Source organism: Vitis riparia, chromosome 6 (assembly GCF_004353265.1).
Source record: "Vitis riparia cultivar Riparia Gloire de Montpellier isolate 1030 chromosome 6, EGFV_Vit.rip_1.0, whole genome shotgun sequence".
In the NCBI taxonomy this organism is placed as follows: Eukaryota; Viridiplantae; Streptophyta; class Magnoliopsida; order Vitales; family Vitaceae; genus Vitis; species Vitis riparia.
In genome coordinates this window covers 9,876,595-9,894,100 of record NC_048436.1, presented here as the reverse complement: position 1 = coordinate 9,894,100, position 17,506 = coordinate 9,876,595, and the positions used below count along the sequence as shown (strand labels likewise).

Here is a 17,506-nt window from a genome sequence, read left to right as displayed (position 1 = left end):
CTCCTACTCTCTGACATGCATGAGATTATTTCTTAATTGTGCACTAACCCGCTCTCTTGATAGCGCATTGATCGTTTGATGTCAAGGTATGCCCCATTCCCACTTCGATCGTTCTTTATTGAGTGTTTTGATTCTCATATGTGCATGATCAATTCGAGTATCCATTGATTTTCCTACTGATTGTCATATCAACTTCATTTTATTAGTAGAGACCCGACTTTAGGGACTTAGAGGGATGGTACGGTCTTTACCGTACATTCCCGATAAGTAACCTGACCCCTGAACCCGATCTAGTTTTTTACAGACCACCTTTTCCAAATAAGGAGTCACACTTATAGTTTTTCTTTCTTATTTTGTTTACCCTTTAAAAATAAAACAAAAATAAGTGGCGACTCCTAGTCATTTTTCTTAATCAATAAAATCATTTTTATCCAAAAATCGAACTCTCCATCGAGTAGGAAACGCATGAAGCCGAAATACGGGGTCCACACATACACTTTTTCTTAATTCAAATAATTATTTTTTGAAATGACCATTTTACTTGTGATGTTAATAACACCCATTAACAATTTTTTTACTATGAGAACTAATTTGAGATTAATAAAATAAGACATTTTAAAAATTAAAACTTAAAAAAACTTTAAAGCTAAAAATATAAAAATAAAATATTAACTTTGACTTAGTTAAAACAAAACACTCTGATAAAAAATATAAATGTCGGGAAAGAACTGGAAATAGAATGAGAGTAAATATTTTATTTTATTTTATAAAGTGTTTTGGTTTTCATTTGTATTTAATTTTTAAGTATTTTCATTTTAATTGTATTTTAAATTGACAAAAATTTTCTTCAATTTTATTAAAAAAAGTATGAGAATTATAAAATCATTATTAACTAGGAGATTAAAAATGGATTGGGAGAATTTTTCTATAATGATTTGTATCTCATATTATATAATAAAAAATTTACAATATATTTATTTGTAAAAAAACTTTTGTCAAATTACAATGGTAAATTAATTTTGGATAATTTTATTTAATATAATCAAGTAAAAGGGTATTTTAAGAAATAATTATTTGATTTATAAAAAAGTGCATGTATTTTAAAATATTTTTAAATTGATAAAAATAAAATTGATTTACAAAGTTTAAATTCTTTTTATATATATATATTTTCAAATTAATGAGTCAAAATTCACTTTTTCATCTATTTAAACTTCAAATATAACATAAAAAATTTATATCTTGTAAACTCAGGGCGTTTTAAAAGTGATTTTTTAGGAATAAAGAATTTTTTATTTTAATTTTCTTAGAGTGATTTTATCTCATGATTTAAAAACAATTTTCTATTTTTTGAAAACAAAAAAGGATAATACTTTTTAGAGAATGATACAACAATTTTAGAATAAAACAAAAATCTAAACAAATAAAATAAAAATAAAAACCTCTTTCCTTTCTATCTTTACCAACTTGAATTTTTTATATAGATTTCAAATAAAGTGGGAGATGATAAATAACCATTTATTAATTAATTTAAAAAAAATAAATTTAAAATTTTGACCCAATTAATATGTACCAAATCTTATTTCAAATCTCTTTTATGGCTGTTTCCATCAACTATATTTTTTTTCAAATTTATCACTTACAAAATAAATTTCAAATTAATGGAGATTGAAAAATATTACAAATGAAAGTTGATATCTTAAAGTGTATTTAGCAGTTATTTTATAAAGTATTTTTAGTTTTTGTAACACTTGAAAAATAAAAATTTTCAAATGTTAAAAATATTAAAAACGTTTTTTAGAATCGCTATCAAAGAAACTCTTAGTTTTATTAATCAAACCGTTAATTTTTAAAAATAGTATACAATTTGAAAAAAAAAAATCTAATTAGTACTAGAAATTCACATGGTAGAACTTACCTAATATGACAATTATTTTTCATCTATATATGCATGAACTTCAAATTACGATAAACATAATGCATTTGATTCATTAATGAGTATACTAATTATTAAAATCATTTTTAAACAAAAATATAAATCCAATAAATTTCAAGAAATAGTGAACCAGAATTGGTCTAGAATTACTATTTTTCTTTTTTAGTCTTGTCCCACTGGCAAATGGATCTCAGATCATTGATTCAAATAATTTAAAAATTAAAAATCGACTCGATTAATATTAGAAATCTCTTAATGAAAAATAATTTGTCCATGATAAAAATTTCATATAGTGACTGGGAAATGACATGAAATTTTAACATATTTTTGTCAAGCATAATTATAATACTTATTTCATACCATCATGTTACCTCATAGAATTTGCTCAATAATAGCCCATCTAATGCAATCATTTACTTGTACCAAGATAACGTTTTTATAACCGAAAATGTTATAGTACATTTGACACATAAATTTATCAATTTCTCAAATATAAAATTATATAAAAAAAATTATTATGATCATAATTAAAAAAATTTTAAATAAATTAACTAAAGTAAAATTTTACATATTTTAAAATTATAAAATTTAACAATATTTTATAATTAAAAAATGAATATCAATTTCTCAAATATAAAATTATAAAAAAAATGATTATGATCATAATTAAAAATTTTAAAAATAAATTAAATAATGTAAAATTTTATATATTTTAAAATTAAAAAATTTAACAATATTTTATAATTAAAAAATGAAATAAAATTTTGAACAAGGTGTAGACCCAAAAATTGGTCCTTACTCCTTAGTCCCCATTTTATTTTCATTTTTTGGGCCTATTTTCTTTGAGTTTGGGCCATTTCATTTCGTGTCCCACACTAGCTCAATTGGTGGAAACCGGGACTAGCCCGCCGAATTGAACCAACTAGGGTTTTAGAGGAGAGCATATAGGCTCATGTTCTCTTCGGGTTAAGTCAGTTATTAAGTAACTTTTTAAGTTATTAAATTGGTTTACTGTTTTTGTAAATTGATGTTAATTATGGTTGAAACTTCTCTTAAATTAATTATGAAGTCAATGATCATTAAATCAAAATTTTCTTCTTTTTTTAGGTAAATTTTATAATAATTTTTTTTTTTTACCAATTAGTTATAAATTTAATAAATATTAAATCAAATTTCTTTGTTCATATAGTGTGACTTACATTTTTCACATGCGTCTCTACTCAAACGGTGAGACTTGTTTTATTTATGAAATTTTGATTTTTTTTTTTAAAAAAAAAAGATATAGAACTTAACTTTATCTATTAAAAAAATATTTATATTTATTTATTAAAAAAAAAAAAAAAAAAACGAAATTCAGCTTGTAAAAAAAAAAAAAAAGTATTCAAAAGGGAGTTTGGTTTATTAGAATTATTATTATTATTATTATATCCTTTACCGTGTAACCCCAATTCTAGTAGCTCTCTAGAGCTTCCCCAACGAAACTTGGAAATGCCAAAAACATCTCAACCTCTCACAAAAAACAATAAATAAATAAATACCAAGAGTTTTAGAGAGAAAAATCCAGAAAGTCCAAAAAAATCAACATGGTGTCAAAACACTCGTCCAAACACCAAGAAAAATCCAAATGAAGAGGCAAAATAAATAATCAAAGCCCAATAAAAATATAAGAAAAACCGAATGCAATTCAATTGAAATGATAATTCTAAAACAACATACTAAGCCCAAATCTCAAATCATAAATCAAATCCAATTTACAAAAGGGGCCCAACTCAATATTTTGAAAATATTAAAAACTATTTAATATTATATATATATAAAATAAAATTTAGGAATGCTAACATGCGTAAGTGTGCATGTTTCAGTGTTCCTTTGTAAACTTACAATACAACAAAAATTGGATCTGACATTCATCCTCCATAGGAGAAATGAAGAAAGGGCCCAAAAGCATAATATATAAATGCTATATTAGGATTCAAATCCAGATTTATAGTACATTATGAATGGGTAGCGATTGAATAAATTATAAGTGTCATGCTATCGCAAACTTGCCACTCAATTCTTAATCTTAATCTCTGGTACACATCTCAGGGATGCTGAATACCATTCACAGCTCCAGGTTGAAATGGATATTGCTTGAAGCATGAGCACCCTCTACTACTCTGTTTAAATAGCATCCTTGCATGTCAAAAACAAACAAATGCAGCAACCACATTCTAGGAAAAGGTACATAGAAAAGGAAAATGAACTCAGAAAGTTTTAATTGGATGAGTATCGCCCTTCCCAATGGGATTTCTAGGTCTGCTTGGTGGGTTTAGTCGTTAGACCAAACCCAAAGGGAAATAGAGGGTCATAGTGTGGATCACCAACATTCATGGGGAGCTGCTCCACTGTCTTGAACCAAGTTCGTGCCAGCTTTCCAGTGAATCCATAGTCACCAAACAGCACATCTGCAACACCTTGGCCTTCAGTTCCTGGAAGCCAAGCAGCTACAAGTGCATCTATTTTTGCTAGATAGGGCTGGATCACAACAGGGCGGCCAGAAACGATAACAACGACACATTTGACAGCTGCGCAGACATTGGAGATGGTGCTTGCACCAGGTTCAGCTATTGTCAGACTCATGCTATCACCAGCAGTTTCTGCATAAGGAGGCTCACCCACAACAACAATTGCGTATGAGAATTTGTTTGACTTGACGTATTCTAAGTCAGGGTTCTCATTGTAGACAATTTGAGTGCCAGATTCAACGGTATTCTTCACCGCAGTTAGGATTGTGGTTCCTGTTAATTAAAACAGAATTCCATCAGAAAAACCTTTCAGAAAAAAATAATAATAATGCTCTCACAAAATGGATAAAATGCCCCTCAATAGTCCTTTCAGATATGGTGAGAAAACAAACTTTTTGATCTTCCACTTTCTAGTCATAAGGTTCACAGCTTGTTATTAGATGACCACCTCAATATGAAATCCACTGATTATGCATATAATTATGAGACAATTGAAGAGAATAAAATTTCGGGTTTATCTGAGCTATGCTATACGAGCACCCCTGTTCCGCTGAAAATTTCAAGCCTTGCCAAAGGTTTAGGCAAAAGCGCATCTTCATCTAGCCTATAAGAAACCACTATGAAGCATATTGACAGAGCAATGAATGAAATTCCTGAATTTTATACATCAAAATGCAATTTTGAGAAGTTAGAAACCTATGTTTAAAGTGGGATTTTAAATTATACCTGATGTTAGGTCATTGCCTCCGAGACCCTGCCATTCAATTGTCCAGCCTCCACATTGATAACCCAAGTTGTCAGCATGACTTCCTGCAACAAGTATCTTTGGTGCTTTCTTAGGAAGGGGAAGTAATGGATTCTTGGCAGATTTACCATTCTTCAGCAGCACAAGTGACTTCCTCACAGCTTCCCTTGCCAACTCTCTATGCTCCTGTTGAGCCACATTATTGATCAACATAGGAATTTGTCACCATCCAGGAAAAATGTATTAATGGGGTTGAAATAGCAGACCTGGCTCCCAAGTTGGTTGACCAGGCTGAGATCAGCCATTGGGTTCTCAAATAATCCCATGACAAATTTGACTCTCAGGATCCTCTTCACTGCATCATCAATCCTGGCCATGGGGATGATGCCATTCTTCACCTGGAAGGTTAGATCATCAAGGAATTCTGTGAAGTTGTATGGAACCATGACCTGCAAGATATCCAGAACAAGTACAAAATTCACTATACCTTTGTCAGTTTAAGCAACATTAAATTGTACACTAATATTTCAGGGTTTTATTTATCTACATCACAATGAATTTTGACTGACCATGTCTATTCCAGCACCAACTCCAGCTTCGACAGAATAAGAATAATTAGCATGGGGTGGAGATGTAATCCTGTCAATACCCTGCCAATCCGATATGACAAAACCCTGAAATACATCCACCAAAACACATTATGCCTAGCAATTCTAGTCCTTCATTACAATTAACAACTTGAGACACTTGTTGAATAATTTCTTAAATGATTTCCTTTACCCTGAACCGTAGTTTATTCTTGAGGAATCCGGTGATAAGATCATGGTTAGCATGCATCTTCTTTCCATTCCAGCTTGAGTAGGAAACCATAACTGTAGCAACACCTTTGCTGATGGAGTTACGATATGCAGGCATGTGGATGTTGAGCAATCCATTAAAATCAATTATAGTGTTATTCTCATTGATGCCCTTGGTAGTACCACCATCCCCCACATAGTGCTTGGCACAAGCTGCAACCTTTGTCCTGAGCCAATTTAAAAAATTAATGAGGAAATCATTCTTCTCCCTAGTATGCAACAGGACCTTTAACTATGTCAGTTCACAGAATTTCAATAAATTTCCATAGGATTATTAAACAACAATCTTAATTTCAGATGTGCTTCTTGACATGCACAAGCCATAAGAGATTCACCAACCAAGTAAACCTTTCTTAACATGAGACTTTACAGCAGTTGCAGAGGCTCTAATCAATCCTTCTACAGAATCAAATATAGGGAATGATTATGCAAACCAGAAAACATTTTCCAAGTAATGTCTACAGCTACAGCAAGGACAAACAAATCCATCAGATACCTATAGCAAACCCCTTGCATACCCAATTAGAAAAGTTCTGAGAGAAATTAGCACCTAAAAATCTATGATGAACGAAATCCAAAGAAATGCAAACCACTGTTCAAGCAGAAAATGGCTTCTAATGCTTTTAGGCACAACCAGCAGTCAACCTACCAAGTAAAGAATATGAAGCTTTAACATGGAGAAGCCTTTTGGCATTTTTCTTCCTGTTTCAGTATGCAGTATGCTTAATATTTACAGGATCACATGGCACACCACTAAGGTACATGGATAAGGCCAGTTGAGCAAATTTACAGGAAGCAGTTATCTTTAAATCATGTAAAACTGAACCATACTCCAGAGTATGTTCAAAAGCTACAAACTGCAGACCAGGTAGCATCAGGTCCATCCTTTTGCTATCATATATTAAAAGTTATGACTTATTGACTGATCATCTCAAAAGTCCATATGCATTTTGTACAGAACTTATATGAAAATGCATAGAGATCTGACGAGCTCAAATTAATTTATTTAAATGGTGATGTGACTAGCAATGTGACCTCGCTAAAAAAAAAAAAGAAATTTTAAGACAAAACAATAATAATAATAATAATAATAATAATAATTTGAATAAAGGGACACAATAAAGGAGATTTTCTGAAAGATTCAACACCAAGAATATCAGTGGTTAATAATTCACTTAGTGGAAATAAAAGAGGTTAAAGAAAGGATATATATATATATATATATATATCCTTGCTAAATTTCTTACTTTCCACCAACAAAGGGAACACCCTTCTTAGAACCAGCAGGTAAATCTCCTTGCAAACCAGGTATGATCTCGGTCATTGCTTGAACAATTTTATGATCTTCACTATAGCTTTCATAACACCGACCCCATCTTGGATCCCTGCAAACCTGCGTCAACAGATTTCACAGACAAATAACAAATTAGAACCCCAAACAAGCTAAAAAAACTAGGATTTATAACTACTGACTCTGTTATCATGTGGTTACCGCAATACATGGAGCAAAAGCATAGGGAATTCCTGTAGCTCTAACTTCAAGAGCAGTTGCAGCTCCAATCTTCTTCACAAGCTCAGGATCCCTGAGATTTAAAACAATAATAATAATAACAAAAATAAAAACAATATTAGGTTAAGCATAAGCCAATCATGCAACAATAGGTTTGACTGCAAGAACCTGAGCACTCACATTAATTCAATCAAATATTCAATTCCATAAAAATATAAATTGACAGTGCCATGTGATTCAAAGATTTACAAAATCAACTATAAACAAGGGTACTCAAGTCCAAATTTCAAGTCTCAGCTTTTTCATGCATTCCTTATCCATTCTTTCAGATACTGAAAATTTTGTATGAGAATTCATGAAAACTTGTGGACCTTTCAAAACATCAAAAGGAGTTTCACATAATGGCTCAAAGCTAAAAGGAAATATCAGCAACCTAAGACAAGTCATACACATTAAGGGCTATACTGTTTCAACTTTCATCTGCTGATTTACTACCATTTGAGGCACTGAGCAAACAGATTCCCCTTCAAATCTATACGTTAGAAAAGCTTGGATTTGTTAATTCCTTCGCTTACGCCCTTCATCTCTCAGCCAAGTCAATTTAGAAAATTGGTAGCTGCACATCTATTACAGATGGGAATTGGATATCTGGTCCATTTGAACCCAGAACCAGAGGTCCAATGCGCACAAATAAATTGAAAGTAACCTCAACTCTAAAGCCCCATTTTGATCAAAGAAACCCAAGCACATGTATACTTGTAGATGCACATCACTTACCTAGTAGCTCCAAGACCAACATTGTGAGGAAAAACTGTTGCGTTGTACACATTGTTGTGGCCATGAACTGCATCAATCCCATAAATCATGGGAATCCCAAGACGGGTGGATAGAGAACCCTTCTGGAATTCATTCACAACACTCACCCATGTCTCAGGCGATGCTCTCTTGGCCGGGACACTCCCTCCACCACTCAAAATACTCCCTGCACATTGCATAGCATTCATTCACCACAAAAAAAAAAAAAAAAAAAAAAAAACTCAAGAGTTCCGACTTAGACGTTGATCAATGATTTTGAATCTGTTTTACCAATGAAGTACTTCTTCATGATATCGGCAGATGCAGCTTCGCGCTCGATCTGCACCATTTGGCCAATCTTTTCTTGTAGAGTCATCCGGGCCATGAGGTCCTTGATTCTAACGCCCAATGGCTGTTTAGGGTCTTTGTACTTGATGTATTTTGCTTCTGTAACAGTTGCCCACAAGCATAACAGCATCAAACCCATCAAGGGCATGGAGAACTTCACCATTTTGAAGGCCTAATGGGTCTTCAATCTGAAGAGATGATAGAGTGAGAAGGTTGAAAAACTATTCAAAGTACTTGTTTCAAAGCTCCATTTAAGCTACAAAAATTGCAGAACTTGGCAAACATAAAAATACTAACAAGTGGAGGAGTAATGTATGTGCAAATGAGAGCAAGAAATGGAAGTACAGAAGATTTGCCTGAAAGGTTGTTGGGTTCGACAAAACAAAAGGTTCAAGTTCAAATTTCAAATAAAGATAAGAAATGAAAGCAGCTTTCAGCTGAAAGGCTGAACTCTCACCGCGGAAACGACACTTGATTTTGGTGGAGATTCTCCTTCTCTCTTATCTTTTCTTTTTGTTCTTTTCTCTCTCTCCTCCCAATGAACTTTTGAGGCTAGAGTCGCGGCGGAAATGCCTACCAAAAATAACTTTTTCTAGCTACCAAAAACCCAAAAAAGTAAAAAAATTTTATAATGCCAACTCTCTTATCCAAAATAACTTTTTCTTATTTTGAAATCCCTCAGCTTTTTTAATAATTTATCCTCATTTTGATATTGCATTATATAAAATTTCATGCATACTTTTTCATTTTCATCCATAAATTGAAATGCCTTCAATTACTCATTTCTAATTAAACTTCACTCGGTCCAATTTAATACGATTCATTTTAAGTTAAATTATATTTAAGTTATTGACTTAAAATTAATGATTTAATTTTTACATTAAATATTAAAATTATTTGATAAAATTAATTTGAAACTTAAGTTTTTAACTTAAAATTAATTATTTAATTTTTATATTAAGCATTAAGATTATTTGATAAAATCAACTTAAAATTCATTTTATATCATCAAATTAATATATTTATCCTAATAAATTTTTATTTTAAAATATTTATAATTTATTTATAGGTATATACATTTCTTGTAATTAATCATAATATGAAATATATATAAATAAAGATTATTAAAATATGATGGTTTTTATATTTTTAATAATTATTTAATTTGAATTTGAAAAAGAAATAATTAAAATTAATTTATTATTTTATTTTTTATTTTTTTTAAATGTTTAAATAAGATATATATATATATATATATATATATATATATATATATATATAAGTTTTACACGCAAGGGTCTTAAATTTTTATGAGGGAGCCCTCCAAGCCCCTCTAAAAATACAAATTTTGAGTTTGGCCATACATCATGTCGGTGAAAATCCGGAAAAATCAGGAAAAAAAATTGGTGAAAGGGGCTAGGTGGATACTCTCCATCATGTGTCATGTCGGTCCTAACCGACACATGAAACTTCCCCAGGAAATTTTCATCCTTGGTTATGTCTGAAAAAATATGTCACTCATAATGCAAATCATTATAAAGTTAAAACAAAAACGACTTATCAAGAATAAGGAAAATTCTAGAATATCTCCTTTCGTACTGTATCGAAAAGTTTTTAAGTCATCGTATGTCCAAGATTACATCTTAGCCATCCATTTTAAATTTGAAATAAAAATTTCACCTAACCGGTTAAGGGAAGAACCAATTGTGACCTTCCACCGTCTCCTTTAATTTCTTCCTCCATTCTCAACTATTTATTATGGGTTTAAATAAAATAAATATTGAGATAAAAATAGAATTGGAAAAAAATTAATATAAAATTTGAAAATATATTTATTAACAAAAAAATCATCATATATCATAATTACATTATTTTATCTTTAACAAATTATTAAACGTTTAAATTCAACATAAAAATGAATATGGTAATATTTAATATGAAATGAGTATTTTCATTAAAATTCAACATTTTTTATAATCATATGTAAAGCTTAGGTAATTAGATCGTCCTAATTTTTTCCGTACTCTCCAATTTTTACATTTTTTGAATTTAAGGTTTTCAAATTTAAATTACAATAAAATAAATTACTAATACTCTTTTGAGTTACTAATGATAGTAGTTTCAAAAATAAATTTGTAATTTCAAAAATTTTAAAACTAAAAATCAATATGAAAAATGTGATGAAAGTACCAAACATATATTTATCACATTTTTCTTACCGTTCTCATATTTTTCGTATCCTAAATTATCTATATTTTTAAATTTTCATATTTACTTTTTAACTGGAAATGACAATAACATAGTTTAATAATATTATTTTGAGTTATTATTGAAAGAATTGTTACAAAAATTAAGAATTAAAAAATGTAAAATTGGAAATGATGCAAATTATCCAAAAAAAAAATTAGAAAATTAAAGCACTAAAAACTTAGAGTGGATATGAAAAATGTGAGAAAATGTATGAAGGTTATAAGGAATCCTTAGATTCTTTGTACCCTTCCTCATAAAATATTGTTTATTGATACTAATTAAGCTTAGAAATAATGAAAATTATTTTAATTGTAGAGGGTACGAAGAATGTAAGGAGGGTACGAAGAATGTGAGCAATCCTTACATTCTTCATACCCTACCTCACATTCTCCGTACCCTAAAATTTAACAATTTTTTGAATTTTTTGATTTTTTTTCCACTTAAAAATAAAAATAATATTGTTTATTGATACTAATCAAACTTATAAATGATGGAAATTATTTTTAAAAAAAAATTAAAAAATTAAAATACTAAGTAATTGTAGAAGGTACGAATAATGTGAGGAATGGTATAAAGAATGTGAGGAATCCTTATATTCTTAGCACCCTTCGTCACATTCTCTTTACCCTCGAAAATTTTACAAATTTTTAAACTTTCAAATTTTTTTTCCACACGGAAATACAATAATATTATTTATCGATATTAATTAAGTTTAGAAATGATGGAAATTACCCTTAAAATAAATTTAAAAAAATTAAAACTTTAAAAATTGGAGGTGGTACGAAGAATATAAGGAATCTTCATTTTTCGTTCCCTTCCTCACATTCTTCGTACCATTTCTCACATTTTTTGTACCCTCGAAATTTTACAATATTTTTATTTTTTTTCCACTTAAAAATAGAAATGATGGAAATTATCCTAAAAAATTTTTAAAAATTAAAACACTAAAAAATTAGGAGAGTACGAAGAATGTGAGGAAGGGTACAAAGAATGTGAGAAATCCTCATATTCTTCATACCATTCCTCACATTCTTCTTCCCCTTGAAATTTTACAATTTTTCATATTTTTTGAATTTTTTTTTCACTTGAAAATATAACAATATTTTTTTATTGATATTAAGTAAGCTAATGAAAATTATCCTAAAAAAATTTAAAATTTTAAAACACTAAGTAATTATAAAGGGTACGAAGAATGTGAGTAAATGTATAAAAAATGTGATGAATGGTACGAAGAATATGAGAAATCTTCATATTCTTCGTACCCTTTCTCACATTCTTCGTACCATGAAAATTTGACAATTTTTCATATTTTTAAAATTTTTCTTTTACTTGGAAAATATAATAATATTGTTTATTGATACTAATTAAGCTTAAAAATGATAGAAATTATCCTAAAAAAATTAAAAATTGGAGAGAGTACAAAGAATGTGAGAAAGGGTACCTTCTTCACATTTTTCGTACCCTTGAAATTTTACAATTTTTCGAATTTATTTTCCACTTGAAAATACAATAATATTGTTTATTGATATTAATTAAGCTCAAAAATGATGGAAATTATCCTAAAAAAAATTAAAATTTTAAACACTAAGTAATTGTAAAGGATATGAAGAATGTGAACAAGAGTACAAAGAATGTGATGAAGGGTACGAAGAATGTGAGAAAGGCTAGGAAGAATATGACAAATCCTCACATTCTCCATACCATTCTTCACATTCTTCATTGGAAAATTGACAAATTTTCATATTTTTTTGAATTTTTTTTCCAAATGGAAATATAATAATATTGTTTATTGATACTAATTAATAATTATCCTTAAAAAAATTATAATATTAAAATATTAAAAAATTGGATATATGAATTCTGAGAGTATAAGGGTAGTTGGTAGGATTTTCTTTTTTTAAATAGAGTTAGGTAGTTCATTAAATAACAAATTATATTTGATATTTAATAATAAATTATAAAATAAAAAAAAGTTGTAATATTTAGATATGTATAAAATGCATGTGATTATTTCTCACCAATAGGTCATCTTTACCAGTTTAATAATTTTTTGTAAATTTTTAAATGACATGCACTTTACACGTGTCATTTTATCATTAGGGTCAAATGTGGGTAGGTACCCCAAAATAAAGAGTGTGTACCAAAAACAACCCTAATAATAACTTATTTAAAAAAAAGAACTTATTAAGACCCACAAAAAAAAAAAAAAAAAAAAAAAAACTACTTATTAAGAATAGGTTAGTAAGAGTATATTTGAGAATAGTTTTTAAAAATATTTCTCTAATATTTTTTACAACAAAAGTTTGTTTAGGAATTTAGAATATTTAAAATTTGCTTTTTATATTTTAAATATTTTTAAAAAATAAAATTTATTATAGTACTTTATTTTTAATTATTCTCCATATTTATCTTATTATTATACAAAACAATCATCACAAAATAAATGAAAACAATAGAAAGCATATCATTTCCTATCTTTAAGAATAAAAGTATATTAGTTCTATTTTTAAGAATAAAAAATTAGAGTATGTTTGGTAATTGTTTTCAAAAAAAGTTTTTTGTTTTCTAAGAAAAAAAAAAACTTTTTTGACAACAAAAAACTATTTTCTGTTTTCTACTCTTAAGAACATAAAACATGACATTTTTCACAAAACATATTTTAATTATTTTCTATTTTTTCACTTATTTTTTAATATTATTTTTAAAAAATAATTATACAAACATGTAAAATAGTTAAAAATAAAACACTAAATATAAAAATTATTTTAAAACATATTTAAATATATTAAAAATAAGTTAATATTATTTCAAATTTTAAAATAGATTTTTATTTTACATAACATCAAATAACAGTTTTCAACAATTATTTTTGAAAATAGGTATCAAGCAAACTCTTATTTTCCATTTTTGGTTCTCAAATATATATATATATATATATATCTTAAGAATAAATATTTAAAAAAAAAAACAATTAACAAATAGACACTGAAATTTTCTCATGGGGCCATAACAATTAGTTTCCACACATCTTAAAAGGTCATTGCTCACAATAAGATCTAGTTTCCACACATCCTAAAGGTCATTGCTCACAGTAAGATCTTTCCATATTAAAAAGCTTGAAGCCATCTCCTAACTCATTTATGCCTTAAGCCAATTTTTATATGCCCAAACTTAATTTTTGGACTATAATTAAGAACTTAACCATACTTAAGCTTTACATAAATAAAACTTAATTATAATATAATTCTTGTTAATAAAATTTGATAAAAAGTTTAGACGTATCAAATATGACTTAGAACTTTCCATATTAAAAAGCTTGAAGCCGTCTCCTAACTCATTTATGCCTTAAGCCAATTTTTATATGCCCAGACTTAATTTTTTGGACTATAATTAAGAACTTGACCATACTTAAGCTTTACATAAATAAAACTTAATTATAATATAATTCTTGTTATTAAAATTTGATATAAAGTTTAGACGTATCAAATATGACTTAGAACTTTCCATATTAAAAAGCATGCCTTAAGCCAATTTTTATATGCCTGGACTTCATTTTTTGGACTATAATTAAGAACTTAACCATACTTAAGCTTTACATAAATAAAACTTAATTATAATATAATTCTTGTTAATAAAATTTAATATAAGGTTTAGACGTATCAAATATGACTTAGAAGTTAAATTATTAAATATTTTATAATTGAAATTTAACCACAATTAAACTACATACAAAACTATTTATATAACTGTAGACCCCCCCAGAGAGATAGCTGGGTTTTTCTTTTCTTTTCTTTTTTTCATGATTATAATCTTCTGACCACCCCGGGATTTAGGCTGAGGGGGGCGGCCAGATGGGACGGGAACAAGAGGGAGGATGGCTTGCTGAGGAAGGAAAACAGAGGAAAGAAAGGAGGGATCTGGGGGGAGCTTTTCGGGGAGGAGGGAAAGGAAAGAAAGGAAAAAAACGAAGATGGTGGGAGAAGAGCAACTATTGGCTTGAGGAGAGCTTCCCAGGTACAACTCCTGCAGCTTGTTAGTTTCTCATTTTTTGTTATATGGTTGGATTTCCATTTTTAGCTGTCTTTGTGGGCATCAGTTTGTCATTTTTGGTGTGGATTGGGGGATCCATTTGTTTGTCTGGGTTTAATGACACCTGATTTCAAGAAAATTTGAATGAAAACTTGAGGAGCGGTAGAAAAACTGGCAGAGAAACTTTTCGGGAATGGTCTGAAACAGAGAAGAAAAGAGAAACGAGTTTTTCTGGCGCTTAAGAGGATTCCGAAAATTTTTCGAAGCTGGCTGGTGCTGGTGCTGGTGCTGGCTGCTGGCTGGTGCTGGCTGCTGGCTGGTGCTGGCTAGTGCTGGTGCTGGCTAGTGCTGGTGCTGGCTGGCGTCGCCATTGCTGCCGTCGCGAGGAGGTGGCTGCAGATGTAGCAGCCATACGTGGGGGGAGCTAGGAAGAAGATGGAGCCCAAGGCCCATCTCTAACCCTTTAGCCCATTTCCAAAGTCCAAGGCCCATTTCCCTTTTGTTTATTCCCTTCCAGGCCCATTTTTTTGAAATCCATGTTATTATTATTGGAAGCCATTTTTGAAGCCCAAGGCCTACTATTATTATTATTAATATTAATTCGACTTTTAAAACCTTATTATTATTATTATCATTATTTCATAATCTTATCACAATTATTACTATTATTATTATTAACTATTATTACTATTATTATTATTATTATTATTAACTATTCTTATTATTATTATTATTTCAATTGTTATTATTATTAATTATTATTATTATTAATTATTGTTATTATTAGCTATTATTATTATTATTATTTCAATTATTATTATTACTAACTATTATTACTATTATTATTATTATTATTATTAACTATTATTACTATTATTATTATTATTTCAATTATTATTATTATTAATTACTATTATTATTAATTATTGTTATTATTAGCTATTATTATTATTATTATTTCAATTATCATTATTACTAGCTATTACTATTATTATTATTATTATTATTATTATTATTAACTACTATTATTATTATTATTACTATTATTACCATTATTATTATTATTATTATAAGCTAAGCTCACTTCCAATTCCTAAACCCCTTTAACCTCTTTTCAAAGCCCATCTCAAAGGCCCAGATCCTAAAACCCCTTTCAAAAGCCCCCTAAGCCCATTGCCAACCCCTAACCCCTTTTCAAATCCCTAAAGCCCATATCCTAAACCCTTTAAACTCCAAAGCCTATTATTATTAACCCCTTTTCACATTATTATTATTATTATTATCATCATCATTATCATTAATTTAAACACTCAAAACCTTATCATTATTATTATTATTAATCCAAAACTTTCAAAATCCTATTATTATTATTATATTTCAAACTCTCCAAATCTTATTATTATTATTAATTCCACTTTCAAAATCTTATTCTTATTTTTATTATTAATCCAACCTTTTAAAATCTTATCATTAATCTTATTATTATTATTATTATTATTATTATTATTATTATTGATTCCACTTTCAAAATCTCATTATTATTATTATTATTATTATTATTATTATCGTTATTATTAATTCAAACCCTCAAAACCTTATTGTTATTATTATTAATTTAACTTTTAAAATCTCATTATTATTATTGTTATCATTAATTCGACTTTCAAAATCTTGTTATCATTATTATTATTATTATTACTTCAAAACCTTATTGTTATTGTAATTATCCTTATTATTATTATCGTTATTGTTATCACCTTAGGCCCTTATAATTCCAAAGCCCTTTTTAATCCCTTTCGTTTATCCATGTTATTATTATCATTTATTGTTATTATTATTATTATTATTATTATTATTATTAAAAATCTATACTCTAGCAGTTTAATTTCTTAAAGTTCATTTCTCCTTATTATTATTAAAAATCTATATTCTCGTAGTTCAATTTCCTAAAGTTCATTCCTTATTATTATTATTATTACAAATTCAACTTTCAAAATCTATATCTGTCCAGTTTAATTCCCTAAAGTTCATTTCTCATTTTCTTTGGCAAATTTCTTTTAATTACCGAGGCTCTAATATTTTAAATTTAATTCCAAATACTCTAATCTTCAAATAAACTTCCTGGATCCGGTTTTCATTCGAACGGTTTTAATTCCATTTCGATTCCTAAATAATCTTCTGTTCTTCTTGATTTACATAGGCAATAGTGAATTCTTCTTAATCCTAAAACACGGAATTAGTGATACTAGTTCATGAGTAATAAATTGGGCTTTGGTGGGGGCCCTATGTTCGATCTCTTTCGATTGTCAACTGTTGTGCTTAGTGTATTTTGCTTGAGCTTCGTTTTACGCTCCGATATGCATGAGCTATATTTTGTATTCGTCAATTGTGCACTAATTCTGTTCCTTGATAGCGCATTATGGCTCATGGCCGAGGTACGCATCCACTCCCATTCTAGTCAATCTCTATTGCGTGTTTTGATTCGCATATTGTGCATGATTTAGGTGGGTATCCATTGACTTTCTCGTT

General features: G+C 28.7%; 1 protein-coding gene across 4 annotated transcripts; it reads right to left on the bottom strand.

Annotated features, from left to right (window-relative positions):
* Positions 1-3,870: 3,870 nt before the first annotated feature.
* LOC117916531 (beta-glucosidase BoGH3B-like) lies at positions 3,871-9,249 on the bottom strand. Of its 4 annotated transcripts, none has more exons than XM_034832610.1 (10): positions 9,156-9,249; positions 8,642-8,886; positions 8,333-8,537; positions 7,538-7,628; positions 7,293-7,438; positions 5,969-6,212; positions 5,758-5,862; positions 5,455-5,637; positions 5,170-5,374; positions 3,871-4,716 (listed from the first exon to the last, which is right to left on the bottom strand). In XM_034832610.1, exons 2-10 carry the CDS (start codon positions 8,859-8,861, stop codon positions 4,229-4,231), a joined length of 1,887 nt encoding a protein of 628 aa, XP_034688501.1. In that variant the 5' UTR covers positions 8,862-8,886; positions 9,156-9,249; the 3' UTR covers positions 3,871-4,228. The 4 variants fall into 4 exon arrangements, with proteins under 4 accessions (XP_034688501.1, XP_034688503.1, XP_034688502.1 ...); XM_034832612.1 differs by lacking the exon at positions 9,156-9,249 and adding an exon at positions 9,055-9,149; XM_034832611.1 differs by lacking the exon at positions 9,156-9,249 and adding an exon at positions 8,996-9,134.
* Positions 9,250-17,506: the final 8,257 nt, after the last annotated feature.